General features: G+C 32.9%; 1 protein-coding gene across 8 annotated transcripts; it reads right to left on the reverse strand.

Annotated features, from left to right (window-relative positions):
* Nucleotides 1–4: 4 nt before the first annotated feature.
* Nucleotides 5–17599, reverse strand: LOC148229684 (ionotropic receptor 75a-like). 8 transcript variants are annotated; one of them, XM_088196751.1, is made up of 15 exons: nt 10072–10535; nt 9894–9993; nt 7299–7439; nt 6350–6542; nt 5947–6133; nt 5708–5883; nt 5116–5354; nt 4955–5054; nt 3908–4086; nt 3216–3323; nt 2995–3161; nt 2739–2936; nt 2018–2335; nt 1651–1835; nt 5–672 (listed from the first exon to the last, which is right to left on the reverse strand). In XM_088196751.1, the coding sequence occupies exons 4-13, from the start codon at nt 6495–6497 to the stop codon at nt 2302–2304; spliced, it is 1536 nt and encodes a 511-aa protein (XP_088052877.1). In that variant the 5' UTR covers nt 6498–6542; nt 7299–7439; nt 9894–9993; nt 10072–10535; the 3' UTR covers nt 5–672; nt 1651–1835; nt 2018–2301. The 8 variants fall into 8 exon arrangements, with proteins under 8 accessions (XP_088052877.1, XP_088052879.1, XP_088052876.1 ...); XM_088196753.1 differs by lacking the exon at nt 7299–7439; XM_088196750.1 differs by lacking the exons at nt 7299–7439; nt 9894–9993; nt 10072–10535 and adding an exon at nt 17447–17599.
* Nucleotides 17600–17662: the final 63 nt, after the last annotated feature.

Here is a 17662-nt window from a genome sequence, read left to right on the forward strand (position 1 = left end):
ATTCGATTCTATTTTAGCGACCCTTCAGTGTATATATGTATGTAATGTTTGTATTTAAGAAGTATAGACGATAGAACAAAAAATGTATGATAATAATAAAACAGCAATGAAATGATCTTTTATATATTTTTATGCGTGTATTATCTAAATATATAAATATATATCACAAAATGATATTTCAACATCCCATAATAAGATTTAGACTATTCTTGTATTGGAGATAAATTTGAGGCTTTGAAAAGTAATAAATTTAATATTTAAAAGAAAAATTTTTAAAAATACATACCGAGGCCTTATAGTTGAAATTTTTGGTGTGATATCGTTTTGTGTAAATATAATAATGTGTAATTAATTGCAAGATATACTATATAATAAAAAATCAAAATTCCGATCGTTGAGTGTAAACACAGCATATGCATACATGTCTCATTTGTCAATATCTCAGCAAATGGATATAAATAAACGTATGACGTTTCTCAAACTTGTTATTAATTTTATTCGGCTTCCATATAAGAAGAGATGGCTTGTTTATAATGGTCTGGATCGCGCACCGCTCCTGTTCTTTGGAAAAATGTCTTTTTCATTATGTTGGTGCGACCCTTCCGATCTATGTGTCCGGATTTGGCTATATCCCAACCATATTCCATGTTTGTAGTCTCAGGACGTCTAAATCTATAAAAAAATATAATTCGTTAATAGAAAATATTTATTATACAAATTCCAATCCTGTATATCCTACAAATTCCAAGACGTTAAATAGCTATAATATGCAGAAATCAGAAATAATAAACGTCCTGAATTATGCCTTATTAATTATTTGGAGTACATATAAATCTTGCATGTATTGTTCCAAAATTATTTTTTATTGTCAATGTTTTATTAGTGATTGCAAATTTGGATTATGGGACAAATCCGATTAAAATCTTTTTTTATAAAGCTACATTGGAAGTACCGAGTATAACGAAAAATTTTAATGGTTAAATCAATATTGAATTGAGTGGCATTTTTTCAATCACATAAAATGAAAAACAGATCATCGTATATATTGCTCATTAGACCGAGAATGTAACTAACTTAACAATCAAATCTTGTCTCGGTAGAACCAAAATAGAAAATGATAAAGACCAGTCGATTGTTTGTTTTTATTTTTAAATTTGACATGAAATTTTTGTGTCTGAAATAACAAATTTCAAAGGAAACGTGGAGATAAAAAGGCAGAGATGCTTCAGTTGTTTCATTTATACACACCACAAAACATTTTCCTAGCTATTTTGCCATTGTTTCTATTGTCTCCCTATTTACAAAATATAGAGGCATCGACATCTTTGAATATCAAAGATGTCCCGCAAAGTATATATATATTAAACACTGACAAATAATAACAACTAATCAAATGAAAGCGTTTTGATCACGTGTGCGACTATTCCAGTTTTCATGATGTCATATTGATTATTTTCTGTTTTGGTTGTATCGATATACGACAAGTGGAGACACATTAACATCAATATAAAACATGTCCAGTACTAAAATTGGATTAAATAACATTTTTAAGATTTTTATTAAATTCTTATGACGTGAAACTATAAAAAAATAATAAGTATACTTAGCACATTTGACATTAATTTGATATACTAAGATAAAAAATACTACCTTTCTTCTGGAGGCTTCTTGTACAGCTCCTTTAAAAACGCTATTCTACCATGGCCGCTTTGGCTTTTGTACAATAATCGTTTAATTTTCGGATCAGGCTCAATGGCCGTACTATTAAATGCAATATTTGAATCCCATCTTATAATTTTTTTGACCTTTGCTGGATTTTTTAATTTTTCATATTCCTAAATTTTTTATTTTATTAATATACATCCACTGGTTGTTCTAAAAATGTATAACTTGCCACACTTGTGATATGTGAGTGGTAAATTAACTGTATTGACAGTAATTTGCAGAACAATATATTTTCACCCCAAGCAATACATTCTTAGATTATACAATAGATTTTATATTTAATGTTACTCACAGCCTTAAATTTCTTGACCAACTCTTGTGTCTTGCCAGAACTGTCATTATTGTACAAGGGAGAATTTTGCAACATTTCTACATTATCGTAAAACCATTTTAGTCTGGCCAATTCCTCTTTTTTGTATTGTTCTGAGTAAAAATTTATCACTTTTGGATCGCAGTAGTCGACCATTTTAATTTTTTGCACGTGTTAGTAAAATGTAAGTTATCAGTGATGAGTGTTATTAATATTGATATAAGTGCTGAAGATTCGTTTGTTTATTATGATAAATATTTAAAAATCTAAAATGGTTGTACGTCGCTCATTCGTTTTCTTCTGTAAACATAAAAAAAAATATGAATAAAAAATATATTTTGAAGGAAGGCAAAGTATTATATTTAATAATTAACAGGTTTTATTTAAGGAACATGCATATTTTTAGAAATGATCCCACAATTGGCTTTACGGCGTCTTAAAAACTATCAATGATATCTGATAGCTTTCACAGAATTATGACAATGACAACATTTTCAAATCAACCAATATCACTCTATACTTATACAATTAAAGCATAAAAAGTACCTCTTTAGTACTAAATGATTAAAATAAGCGAAATTTCTTGTATTTTTCGTAATCTGAAGGGATGGTTAACGTGCATGAAAAATTGATAACTTAATTGAAAAATGCTCTCTCTGTTAAAAGCAGCTATGACACTTAATGATAATTGAAGAAAATATACCTGTAATACATGATCCATTCCATTGTCAAAAAGAACATAGCACACAGTATTCCATAAGAAAACCACAACAATGCTGCATAGCAATCGTGGATTCCAACGCTCACAAAACTGCCTTCTTTATTCAAGCATGGCGGTTTTTTAGTGACAACTCTAGAGTTTTCTCTGCTTTGTAACCCGGACTCAGCCAACTTCTTAATTCTGAAGCATAACATGAAATAGAAATACTTTACATTATATTAACTAGTTCAATACACACCCGACTTTAATTATCTCTTTATATGGACTGAATTTCTTGATTGGATAGTGCGGCAAAGAGTTTGGCAAATATGCAATTGATTGCAAATTACATTTTTCATGCTCGTAATATGTATCCTCCATTAACTTATAACCGACACCGGCTTGCATGTGGAAAGCAAAAAGTCCCTAAAATATTTCAAAATTATCTGATTGTCTAATAGATATACGAGCATATATTACCTCTCTCATCTTTGCCACTCCTTCTTTTATGTCCATAAAAGCAGGCTCAACTCCCGGAGGTGCTATTTTTGTTTCGTAAATCGCTTTTCTTACCGGTTCTTCCATTTCCTTTAATAATATTTTTCGATTTTGCGTTAGGACTTAAAAATAAAGACTATAATGGTATAACACTACTAACTACACCTTTATAATTTAGAGTCGAAAACTGAGCTTGAAAACAAAATATATATCTAAATGGGAGGCTAAGTAAAATAAAAACCTAAAATGTGGGATAAAAAATTGAAACAGTAATATTAAAGTAACGTCCAGTGACAGGCCAGCTTTTACCCACCCTGGAGAAATCTGAAATGGGATCCCTGCATTAAGGGTCTAGATTTTAGCCCCTTAAAGGGCAGAACTCGCCTTGTGGATTTTCATATATGTTAACCTCTTATTGAAGTGATTGGAGAAAAAATGGTTTAGGTCCAACAAAGAGTAGGAGTGATTTTTTCTGAACATATTATTTGATTGAAAAAATATTTAATTTGATTTACCCTTGTAATATATTAAGTTATATAACAATTTAATGTGGATATTTGGCTTTCAGTAACAAGTTACATATAGTACAAGTTTATATTTAAATCGATAGTCTACTTTTTCGAAAAAAATAATTTATATTGGTTCAAAGCTTTGCTAATATTAAATTTACTCACAGCGAAATACTTTCTGTTGTATATATTATCTTCAACTCCAAATTCCAAATTAGATTCTAGCAAATCTTTCAATGTACTGATGCTAGACGTAGTAGATTGCAGTAAAGATACAATGCTAGCCGAATATGAAGTGAACAAGAACATCATCGCCAAGAAAGTAACAAATTGTGATAGTCTTCCTGCAATAGTCGCCGATTAAATATTAATATTAAACAACATAGTATTACTTTATAGTCCAACATACGACCCGGTAATCACAATCACTAATTTGCTCTTCAAACAGAATAAAAATTTCAGTAACCCATTTTCCATCAAAGTACACAAGGTTGATAAAACTATCAATTACAATCGATCGAAATACCTTAAAGCATCAGCCTTGAGGTATAAAACATATTTATAAACAATCTATCGATTCAAAAATATTTCTGAACCTATATACATAAATTAGTAAAAATATTCTAGTGACTATTTTTAAAGATCAAAGTGTAAAATCAATAAACAACACTATTAATATAAAAAAAATTCTCACAAACATTCTTTGAATTGCAAACAATAACATGAATACGAATATAAATTAGTTGCGCAAATAAAAGATTACCATTGAAAATAACGCCATTTATCAATATTGGATGTTATTGACATTACAAGTTTATCCTAGCACAGAAAATCTATAGAAAAAGTCGGCCAGATAACGTTAAATTTTGATAACCAGCTAATACTTGAAACCTATAAGATATTTCTCCAGCTCCCTACACGATGCCACGGTCTTCACTATCAAGTTTTTAAGAAAGTCACAATGGAGTGTATTTAACAGATAAGCTTGTTTAACTGGCGCATAATACGTGATTATATTGATAATTCACCTTACAAGCATTCATTCAATAAAATTTAGATTCATGACAAGATTCACGTGCCTTACCAACCCATTTCTTAATGCAATATATAGTACGCAGCTCATGCTAGAGAATTATTAAATAGTTAACCTTTTTAAGCATGCTTCATATTATTTCAAAACACTGAATATAGTGGCGAAACCGGACAAATTACCTGAAGCAACGCTGAAGTCCACTGGATAGCCTTGTTGGCACACGGCTCCAACTGCCATCAAACATACGTCACTCCAGTTGGGACTATCAGTAAAATTACCCTAAAAGAAGTTTAGATTTATTAATATTCTATAATTATTATATATTTAATTTGATATGTACTTCTTGTATCAATTTCGATTTGTGATATTCCCAAGCGGTGCAGATGCGCGTAGCGCCAATTAATATTAACAACAAAATAAGCGAAGCTATCCACACAGGAGTAGAGAACGGTAAAGTGAAGAGATTTGATACGTAAGATAGAGGTGGTTGTCTAAACACAAATATGACAATATCTGCTGTTGTAGCTCCCAATAGTTCCAGAACATCAAAACGAGCAGGCAACAAAAATATTGGAGTTCCTTAAAAGTGCAAAATCGTTTGTTTATAAATATGGATACAAATGAGATTTTATCTTTTCTCCACGAGCTTATGAATTTCCTTTCACATGTGAAGTTTTATTTATACATGACATATATAATTAGATTAAAAGCTATTTTATAAAAATAGTCAATATTATCAATTAAACTCAGTGTTATTCTCTCGTTTCATATGATCTTGTTTGCGATTGTTATAAGACCTGAATAAAATGTGTTGAATATACAGCTTATTTTTTCAATTTTAATATAATATATAATCCAAGCTCGTAAATGAAAAAGACTTGAACTCATTTGTATACCTGATAGTATAAATATATTGTGTAAATATTCCATACCACCAAGATCAGCTAAGCCCCTTTGCATGTGTCCAACCATTCCGCTCCATTCTCCTTTATCGTTAATCCAACCCCAATGATCGGTATACATAAAAGTAATGGTGAAATTCATGTATTCGGCCATTACCATGGTGAAAACATAGTTTGTTTTTGTGACAGTGTCGATGTGTACATCTCTGGCAAATATTTCATTTATTTTACAATGGTAAATCTTCTCTTGAATAAATAAAAAAACTTACATCCGATCATCCAAGTGATTTATCGTGTCGTTGTTTGTCAAGACCAACGAACCGATCAATGGAGTTCCCATCAAGTTTCTTCTTCTATAAGAAGTAATTTTCCATACACGTTGGTCGACAATATCATTACCGTTCCATTTTCCAAGAGTTTCAAATGTAAAAGACTGTCCTCTGCCTTTTTTATAAACTAAAAATAGTTAAAACCATATTTATTAAATGAAATGAAAGATGGGTACGTAAATTTCATTGTACGCGTAATAATAAATAAAAAAAATGTACATTTTGGGTTCCTATAAACAAAAAATATAAATATAATAATTATACAAAAAGTTATTATTTTTTTAATATTAAATTGTCTTAGTAATGGATAAAGAAACATATTTTATTTTACAGTTAAACTTACAACTGTAGATGTCATATTCAACTTCAGATTTTTGCACAAATGCCGATATTTCACTATCAGTATTGATGTCGTACGACCCAAGGCGTGTTTGAATCTCATCTTCTGTTTTTTTCACATCCATTGTTAGTATTTCATTTCGACTATCCATAAGAATCCATCGAAAAGGGGCGCCTAAATAGTGTTCTTCTTGCGCCTAAAAATTAAACACGTGTCAAAAAATTTCGCTACACAGTTTTAATTGTACGTACATGTTTTATAAAATCCCAGGCTATATCGCAACTCAAATCCAACAAAAAGAGCTGATTGTGAAACTCGAATTTGTTAATATTCATTTCAGATCCATTTTTACACAAAGATGTGGCAATACCGTCAGACATCATATCTTTGATAACATTTATATTTTCATCTGAAACATTATTTTTATTAGATAATAGACGCATTATTCGTTAAAAAATAGACGTATTACTTTCTTTCCAGCATAAAAATGCATTAACTTGCGGTCGCCTGTCCATTGTTGATATATAATTTCGAACAATTTTAGCAACATTATGATTTTGATCGTTGGCTTCAGAAAAACCGGATATAATAAAAAAAATGTGGAAAAATAACAAAAGGCGTTTCAAGTCCATATTTGTATATATTGAACGGAATCAATCAATCGTTTGTCCTTTTATGCCTTCTTCGTGAGCTCACTCAATATATATGATAATTTATAAAACGCCATAAATTACACCATAATCGTCGAATGCAATAATGTTTGTATTCTTTGCAAATGCATCCATATATATTATAAAACAGTAAAAATAGTATGCAGTGTATAATTTATGAAATTATAAAATGGAAATAATGTTGTACCATTGTTCAAGTCGATTTGTATTATTCGAACATGAACGCTAATTATGTAGTGCATGTTGACATAATAAATTATTTGTTGACATTTTAATGTTACCTAATAACGTAGCTTTTTCCTTAACATATAAAGCAGTGTTTCCCAAAGTGTGGTACGCGTACCCCTGGGGGTACGGGAAGAGTTTGGCGGGGGTACGCGCTGCATCGGGCTTTGGCTGCTCCTGGTGCAACAAGCGGCTTACTTTTTTCGATTACAAAAATATAAAATTAATAAAATTTTTGTTACTCGTTAGTATTGCGTATGGGTGGAATATAGTTTATTTCTTTTAAGTAATAGAAAAGGTTTGTTATGTGCTTTAGTAAGCCCCATTGATTTTGATAATTCATACTTAATATAATTTTTATCCCTATCATTCAAGATTATGGATCGCTGGTTGAAATCAGGAATTTTTAAACCGAAAGAAAGCAGTGATTGTAGTAACAATCAACAAACAGAAAATAATGAAATTAACGAGGGTGAACCAGCTTCAATTCTGAAAGAACCTGTTAAGACAAAATCAAGGAAAACTCAAGTACGACAAAGAATATCTGCAATTTGGATTCTCATGGACTGGAGATGAAAAAGAGCCTATTCCACTTTGCGTCATTTGTTCTGAAAATCTAACAAATAAAAGCATGAAACCACTTAACTTAAAGCGCCATTTTGAGACAAACCACAATCAGTACAAAGATAAACCAATCGATTTTTTGTAAAAAAACTAAAGGATTTAAATCAGTCTCGAAAAGTAATGCGGAGTTTGACATTCAAAAAATCCTATAAGCTTCGTATCGGGTGTCGCTTTTGATTGCGAAATGCAGTGTAGCAAAGACGATTGGCGAAACTTTAATCAGGCCTGCAGCCAAGATAATGCAGAAGTAATAATAGTAGATAAGCCAAAATAAACTTTTGACCGCGTTCCCCTCTCAAATAATACAGTTCATCGACGAATCATTGATATGTCTAATAATGTAAAACATATGTTATCGTCTGATATTTTTCAAAGTCGTTATTATGTATTACAAGTCGATGAGTCCACTGATATTGCAAATTTTGCAAATCTTATGGCGCTTGTTAGATACGAAAAAGATCAAGAAATTCATCAGGACTTTTTATTTTGCCAGCCTTTATCAAGTCATAAAACAGAAAAAGATATATTTAATGTTATGAATAAATTTATGAAAAAGAAAAAAATTGATTGGAATATACGTGATGAAATAAGCACAGATGGAGCAAAAAGTATGGTCGGAATTAATATAGGACTCGTTGCAATAATTCAGAATGTTGCCCCAAATGTCAGATCCACACATTGTTGCATACACAGAGAGGCTTTGGCAACACGAAAAATGTCCGCTGATGTGCAGAAAGTTCTGGATAAAAGCGTGAAAATCATTAACTACATTCATTAAAGGCTATCCTTTGAATGCATTTGTGGCAAAAGAGAGTTGGTAATGGAAAAGTGGACTCGTTTCCCTCTCTTCGTGATTTTATAACAAGTTCGGCTGGTAAAATTGATGATGATACTCTGAAATGTATAGCACAACATTTAGAGAATTTACAAGTGGGCCTGAAAAACTATTTTCCTGATTTAAACAAAAATATTGAATGGATAGATGTCCGTTCAACATTAATACAACATCCATGCCAGAATGTTTATCGCATGCAAAAGAAGAGCAATTGTTAGAATTAGCTTTAGACGGATTCTTGAAAAATAAATATAAGGAGTGTACTTTAACATCATTCTGGTTGCATCCAGTATCCAGTTTTAACAGAGAAAGTCCTAAAATACATCTTGCCTTTTCCAACTTCATATCTATGTGAAGTCAAATTTTCAGCATTTGTAGACATTAAGTCAAAAAAAGGAACAAGCTTTTGGATGTGGAACCGCATCTCAGATTAAAATTAACAACCAGGGAACCAAATAAGGATGAATGCATTTTATTTTTCGTTTATTATTATTTTGTTTGTGTACTAAAAAAGGAAAAAATAAATATGTTTTGATTTTTATTAAAGTATATGCATTTTTTAACGAGGGGTACTCAGTGTTACGAAAATTATAGAAGGGGTACACAGATGTCGAAAGTTTTGGAAACACTGATATAAAGAGTTCAATGGCGAAGTTCTTGGAACTTTTTTCAGTTCTCAGAAATTGAGCACTTTCTCGTGAGAAGCGTTTCTCAGTACATGCTCCAGTTATTAATGTGGTAAATGCCACTATAGTATACGTTTATATCATGGCAATTTTATTGATTAATCATAATCAATCAAAAAATAGTCTAATATGAACGTGTTAATTAAATGCACATAATGCTGTATGGTTTTCCTTGTGCTATTTGTCAGCAAGTATATTTTTTGTTGTCTTTTGCAGTAACATTTAAATTAATTAACACATTGCATTCCATTCACAGTGCAATAAAATATTGTATTCCATATGAGGTTGTACGATACTAAGTCTCATTCCTTTTGTCATTTATTATTTTTTATTATATAAAATGTAACATATGCAATAATTCAGTGTTACAGTGTACAGTCAGCAATTAATAAGCTGTTCGATTTGTATTAATCATGTTTTTGGCATATTGAACACAATATGTTTAAAATGTATTACATGCACAATATACATTGAAAGGTATACAATATAATATTTGTAATAAATACCGGCTAATAATGATGTTTTATTGTATTTCTGGTTTTGAATGGTTTTCCTCGTATCGGCAAGCAGGAATGGCTGCACTATTTGGACGGCGATGGTCGAAACCTCAAAAAAAGGAGAAAGGGGGTTACCCTTTAAAAGTTCTAAACGGCTCGCCGCCACAACCGGTACTTCAAAGGATACTTAGATCAACTCGATTACGGAACCAAGGCTTCCTCAGCTGAGACCGGAAATCCGTCTCTTGAGCTTGAGGTTGCGCCACTCGTTGAATTTGAGGAATGGACTCTGTTAGCTAGAACGAGCTGGTGACAAGATAATACCCCTCAATAAAGACGAGGCTGCACTTTTGTGCTGAATCTTAGTGGATCAGTATGCACATTATTTTTGCGGACAAGGATTATTTCGGACAAAAAAATATTTTAACATTATATTTAAAAAAAATAAAGGTAAACATTTGGATTGCTGAATTATTATATTATTAAACGCTTTGCACACAGGCAAACAAATCCACAAGCCGGCCTGAATGCATGCATGAACATGTTACTTCACCGGATTCATAATAAAAAACCATTTTCACGAATATTATTTCGATTCCGATGAAGAGGGGAATTCTGTATTCTATGATAATTCTAAAATGAACGCACTGCATCCGTTTGTGACACATTTCTTCATACATATGTATGTATGTACATATGTACTCTGTATTCCCATTACAGGTACGCGTGTGTCAATATTAACTAAGAATCGGTCCGCAAATAACCAGTGATGCAATCAACCGTTTGCAATGTCAATAATGCACATCACCGATCTGGTGACAACGCGAATAATGGTCACAGAACTTTTCGTCATTTCTGAATAACCTCTGAATATATGCATATATAAATTTCACGCCTAGAACAAAAATAAATTAATTATAAATTTAACCATTGTCTTTAGCGGGTAAAATCAAACAAAGGTGACATTCGCCAAGCCGTAAAAAGGACCGACTGGCGCCAGATTAGAATATATTATTCGCGGATGCATTGAAACACTATGCACGTGTATTTTTTGTGAGGCAATCGGACATGATTATTAATGAGCTTTGATTTTTTACCGAAAAGGTGTTGATGTGCATAGAATTTAAATATGATAAAATAAGTATTTTTTGGTGCACTTGAATCATATTGTATTGATGATTGGATATTGTCTATTTTATCCGAATTGAAAATGGTGTGAGCCAAAAGTAAGCAAAGTGCCATCACCTTTAAGTATTAGTCAGAATCCTAAAAATAGCCAATTATTTGCAGGCTTGTGATAACATTATCACAAGTGTGCAAATAATTTATTATCCTTAACCAATTGCAATACAGTTACAAAAATTATTATATATGGGCAGATTACTCTTGCCTCCTGAGGAAACTGCATTAAATAGAGGACTAGCGACAAATAACTGTGTATACATCTGGACTCCGAGCTGAAATTCACTAAATATACCAAAAGGCTAGCTTAAATTGCGCCCCAAAACTGATATTCAACAGAAAAAATCCAGATTATGTATTTTTGGAAAAAAAATATTTTAATTTACATTTGGATCAATAAATTTTTATAGTTAAATATTAACTCATTCTATAATAAATAATTTATAAATTTCAATATCTCACATATACATCTATGTATACAAATAAAACACATGATTGATACGATTCGCATAAAGAAAGATTATTATTAGAGTTGTGTTTTTAGTTTTATATCATATCATCTTTCAGTATCATATATCATCATTAACAAAGCATCGCGTACTGACAGTCCATTTCTATCAACAATAAAATTAATGCTGTATTAAATTTTAGCATGAATTGTAATAATACAATAATGTCTATACACACTCATTTGACACAAATGTTTGGTGAATAAACAAGATATCTACAAGGATGACCACTATATATTTATACAAGTCGTTTACAAGAAAAATGTATTTTTAATTTTTTAAAAACGTATACATTTATTTATCTCATTTGAGTCAAATTTGCTAATTAATATTGAATATATAATTTAATACTTGTTTTTATTTTAAAGCGGTAACACTATGCAGCAACATAATAAAATAACTAATATTTATCGTCTAGTATGATCTTGAAATATTCTGGTTTCATAAAAATAATACGATGCCAAATTCTTGTAATAGATCTAAAAATTAAAAAAAAGCACCACAAATAAAACCATTAAATATATCAATTGCTCTAGTTTTCTGGATGCTTTCCAAACGCCTGTTTATAATTTCTACAGATCTTTTCAAGTGCATTTTATTATTTATTGAGTAATAAATTCTATTTAAAATGTACCACATAGCAATGTAGTGCCTGTATTATATAATATGATATCATATATACATATGTATGTATATTCACGTAATATAAATATTTTTGTCAATTCTAACAGTTACATTGTCACAGAGATGAATGATAAAGGCCATTATATGCAAAACAATATGTCTGGAGATCCGTCATAAATAATTAATGATATTATTTGATACATGTATTATGTACCGCATCAATATGGCAATAATATGCATAAATACTTCGTGATCAAGGTGCGATTTAGATTAAAGTTTTATTACTATAAAGAGCTAAAGCGTAAAATTAAAATTCATACTTTTAAGATTATCTTATTGTCGTATATATTCAGAGTTTAAAATAAATAATTGTGGTTTTGTGACTATATTTACGATATGATAGAGTTCAACGGTCAAGGATGCAGACTACCGTTGCTAAGGTCATTTGTTTATGAATTGATCATTAATGTTTATAATAAAAAGGAAAGAAAAGAATATAGTCAATTTAAAACATATTGCATAATTATCTTCTTCCAAATACAGATTGGCCATAACAAATGTTATTAGACGCTTTTATTGTTTGTTTTTAAACTTCTCAATTTAATTAAATACTATGAATCTTAATGAAATAGATATATTAAAAAAGCGGAATTGACGTCCTTGATTAGCAAACCAGAAATTTTCGGATTATCCCTCAAAGAAATCATTATAAATATTATTGTAAATATGTTATTTCTGCGAAATCATATCGGAATACATTTTCACCGGTAGATATCTATTTTATGAGTGAAACTGGCAATTATATCATGATTTCAACTTTTTCATATGTAGTAAGATATACATTTTCATACTTACCACTATTTATTTACATCCAATGTACAAATATTACAGTGAATGTGTATTTTTCGGTGACGTCAAAATACATTTTCACCAGTAAATACATATTTTTACTGGCGAAAATGTAATTTAACTGACAGGCGATAGTGAAATTATATGCTGCTTTAAAATGTTGATGAAACTCAATTTGACAGTCGCAAAACGTACATTTGCTGTTCAAACCCAAACCTAACCTACACGAATTAACCATAACCTGATACATAAGTTTCTGAACTTTTATTAGGTTAATTTATTTTAAATATTGTATTATTCTGTCGAATTGAGGTGATTCTAAAACTAATTATAGGTTTAGAATCAATTCAACTCTCAGTGGAAAATAAGTGGAAGAAGAATTACAGACATATTATTTCGTATTTCGCATATTGCTCCATAGTTTGTCTGCACTTTGATATTATTATGGAATTTTGATATAAGAATATTGGTTAAAGTGTATTCGAACCGACCCAGTACGATTTATTGCTTTTAACTTATAATCTAAATTTTATATTTTTGTCTCAAAATATAGCTAGAAATTAAATCTGATTTGAGTTGTCTTGCTTAAAAACTAAAATAACCATACTTTTACACTCTGCTCTGTACCTCAGCGGTGAACGGACGCATCCGCGCCTGCTCTCGCTGCCGTTCAAAGCTCCGACCCCCCACCCGCGACCATTTGCAACAACTACGACGCCAGAGACATTGCCGGCGCGATGAAGAAGACGCTTACGCGCAAGCGTGCGGTGGGTACGTTAAAAGCGTACCTATCGCCATCAGCAGAACAAGAATGGCAGATGCCAAAGAAAACTGCCCGGCCCTCTACTGACGCCAACCTGTTGCCGACTTCAAGTCATAACAGGTATGACAAACTCCCCGAAGTTGCCGGGAGTAAACACGCAAGAGTGCCACCTGTCATCATGGAGGTGGTTGGCACACATCTCCAGACCATCGACCTCATCAAGTCGATGACCAAATCAGGTAATTTTACCCTCCGTTACACCGGAAGAGGTAATGTTTCCATCCAGTGTACGACGCTCGAACTACGAGCGACCCTGATGGAAGGTTTGAAGGGCCGCCGTGCCTTTCACACCTTCACTGCCGACGAAGACAAGACAGTTAAATCTGTCTTGAGGGGGCTTCCTGAGGTTCCCGTTGAAGAAATCGCTGCTGATTTGGAGCGGCAAGGATTAAGCGTCGTCAAAGTAACGGCGATGAACACCAAGGCAGAGACCTCCTCGCGGCTCTACCTGACGCAATTTTCCGCTGAGACGATGGTGACGTCCATAAGAAGCATCCGGTACGTTTGCTTCACTAAGGCCACGCTTGAAAAATACAAGCGTAATAAGTCGCACGCGACTCAATGTTTCAGATGCCAGCAGTATGGCCACGCTGCGAGGAACTGCCAACGAGACCCCAGATGCGTGAAATGCACAGGAAACCACGCCACTTCCGAATGCACTAAAAAAGACCGAGAGACGCCAGCAACCTGCACTGGATGCAGCGGAAGTCACCCGGCCAACTACAAGGACTGTCTTCGCAGGACAGAATATCTCCTGCAGATGAAGAAGAGGCAGCAAAAGCCACATACCGCCGTACTGACCGCACCCAAGCCAACGTTCGCTCTGGAACAGAGTCAGTTTCCTGCCCTTCGGCCAACGAAACCAGCAGTGAAAAAACCGACTATCGTTCCGGAAGCCAGCCCAATTAAGACGCAACAACGCCCCCAAGCCCGACAGTCTGAGAAGCCCTCATCAGAAGCCATGTCTACTGATGAGCTTCGCAGGATGCTGACTATCCTCCAGGAAATCCGAACTAAGGCCGGAAAGTGCGCTAGCAAAATTGAAATTGCTTTGATGATGGTCGAGTATCTCGATGACCTCTTCTAAAGAAGACATTCAACTCATGACGTGGAATTCCCGTGGGATCCGTAACAAAACCGGAGAGCTGGAGCTGTTAATCAGTGAGTACAAACTTGATATTGTCGTAGTCACAGAAACTTATCTAAAACCACCTGTTAACGTATATTTACCTAACTTTGCCTGCATTCGGAGGGACCGACCCTCAAGGCCAGGCGGAGGGGTCGCGATATTTGTTAAAAAATCGATAAAACGCGCACGTATAAACACTAACACTAATAATCTAGAAACCGTCGCGATTCAAATTATTCATAAAAATAAAATAATAATAATTGCTGCGGGGTATAATTCGCCTAGTGACGAACTGCTCCGGAGTGATCTAGATTCGATATTTTCTCTAGGAGACTCGGTCATTCTGACTGGGGACTTCAATGCCCGTCATATGCATTGGGGCTGTTCTGGGGCAAATCGATCTGGAGCGTCACTTTTTAACTACTTGAGCGACTCTGACACAATTGTTAACTTTCCAAATTCACCGTCGCATTACCCTTCCAATCACATGACGCCGTCAATTCTGGATATTGCTTTGGTCAAGGGTAACTTAAATACGTCAGAAATGTATTGCGTTCAGGCATTGTCTTCTGACCATCTTCCAGTGTTATTCTCGCTGGAGGGTTCAGCGGAGGTAGTCTCTGAAACGCTTTTTGACTATTTAAAAGCTGACTGGAAAAAGTTTAAAGATATAGTCGAGTCTCGTTTGCAAGATGAGCGACAGAATTATACTCCGCATAACATTAAACAAATTGACGATGATATCAGTTATTTAACATCCGTTATCGAAGAAGCCAAAATATCATCAATACCGACGCGTAAAAATCATAATAATAAAAATCAACTTACTCCACAACTTATCGAAATAATAAAAATCAAAAATAAACTAAGAAAACAGTGGCAAAATAATAAATCTCCGCGACTTAAATCTGTAATAAACCGCGTAACTAGTTATATTCGCGATAAAATTCAGCAAATAAAAAACGAATCGTGGACGCGTAAACTAAAAAATCTAAACCCGGCAGATAATTCCTTATGGAAAATAACTAAATCACTTAAATATAAACATTCGGAAATACCCCCATTAAAAAATGGAAACACCATCGCATGCACGAACAAGGATAAGGCAGAAAATTTAGCCAGCGCTTTCTCCACATCTTATTCGCTTACTGTAAATTACTTAGATTCAAAAATAGACAACAAAGTCGCCCGTGCGATACGAAATATTAATTCATCTAGCGTAGATATTAGTTTAGTGAACAAAGTTGGTTTATCAGAAGTTAATAACATCATAAAAAATTTAAAGAATAGAAAAAGTCCCGGTATAGATAAATTAGATAACGTTACGATAAAACAACTTCCAAGAATTAGCATCAATTATCTAACAAATATTTTTAATGTCTGCTTATCTTTCGGGTACTTTCCCGCTATTTGGAAAACCGCAAAGATCCACCCAATTAGAAAGCCAGGAAAGGATAACACTATCGCAATTAATTATCGTCCAATAAGCTTATTACCGTCATTCAGTAAACTATTTGAAAAAATAATTTTATCACGTTTAAAGGGATCTTTGGGGAATAAAATTATCAATGAACAATTTGGCTTCCGCGAAAACCACTCTACGACTCATCAGCTCAATAGGTTAACAGAGCACATCTCTGCTAATTTTAACATGAAAAAATCAACGGGACTCTTAATGTTAGATGTGGAAAAAGCGTTTGATACTGTGTGGCATGATGGGTTGATTTACAAACTCCACAAATATAAAACCCCTAACTATCTGCTACACTTGTTACGCTCCTACCTTGATCGTCGAAGTTATGTTGTTTCAGTAAATAATGAACAATCGATACCGCGTAATATCCCAGCTGGTGTTCCTCAGGGGAGTTTACTTGGACCGTTCCTTTTCATTTTGTACACAAATGATATACCTATTTTAAAAAATACTTGTCTTTCAATGTATGCCGATGATACGGCGATAATGAGTAGCTCTTACGGTCTTAAGCCTATTTCAATAAAATTGCAAAAATCCTTAACTCTCTTAAGTAATTATTTCAAAAAGTGGAAAATAAAAATAAATCAGGACAAAACGGAGGCTATAATTTTTACAACTCGAAGACAACCTTTGCCCCCGACTATTATAAGCGAGCAGGGAAAGTGTATAGAATGGAAGGCGAGCGTTAAGTACCTCGGAATTCACCTGGACTCCAAGCTTAAATTTAATAAACATATAACCGAACTTAAATCTAAAGGGCTCGCAGCCATTGCGGCGTTAAAACCAATTTTTAATCGAAAAAGTGCGCTAAATACTAAAAATAAAATTCTATTATATAAGCAATTAATCAGACCGGCAATGACTTACGCCTGCCCAGTGTGGAGTAATACGTGTAATACTAACTTTTCTAAACTACAAGTTGTTCAAAATAAAGCTATAAAAATAATTTATAATACACCTTTTTATACTAACCTCAAAAAACTTCATAATAAATATTTAATTCCAACTATTAAAGAACATGTTCACCACCATACTAATAATTATTATAAAAAAATACCGCGAAATCATACTAACCCGTTAATCTCAAGAATCGGTGACTACGACAAAAACAAACTCAAATTTAAATATAAACACAAAATGCCAAAGCACATCTTGCTCTGACGCATAAATTTTATCTATTAATTTAAC

This window comes from Plectrocnemia conspersa, unplaced genomic scaffold (genome assembly GCF_051122295.1).
Source record: "Plectrocnemia conspersa isolate PC_06_02 unplaced genomic scaffold, ASM5112229v1 ptg000011l, whole genome shotgun sequence".
Taxonomy (NCBI): domain Eukaryota; kingdom Metazoa; phylum Arthropoda; class Insecta; order Trichoptera; family Polycentropodidae; genus Plectrocnemia; species Plectrocnemia conspersa.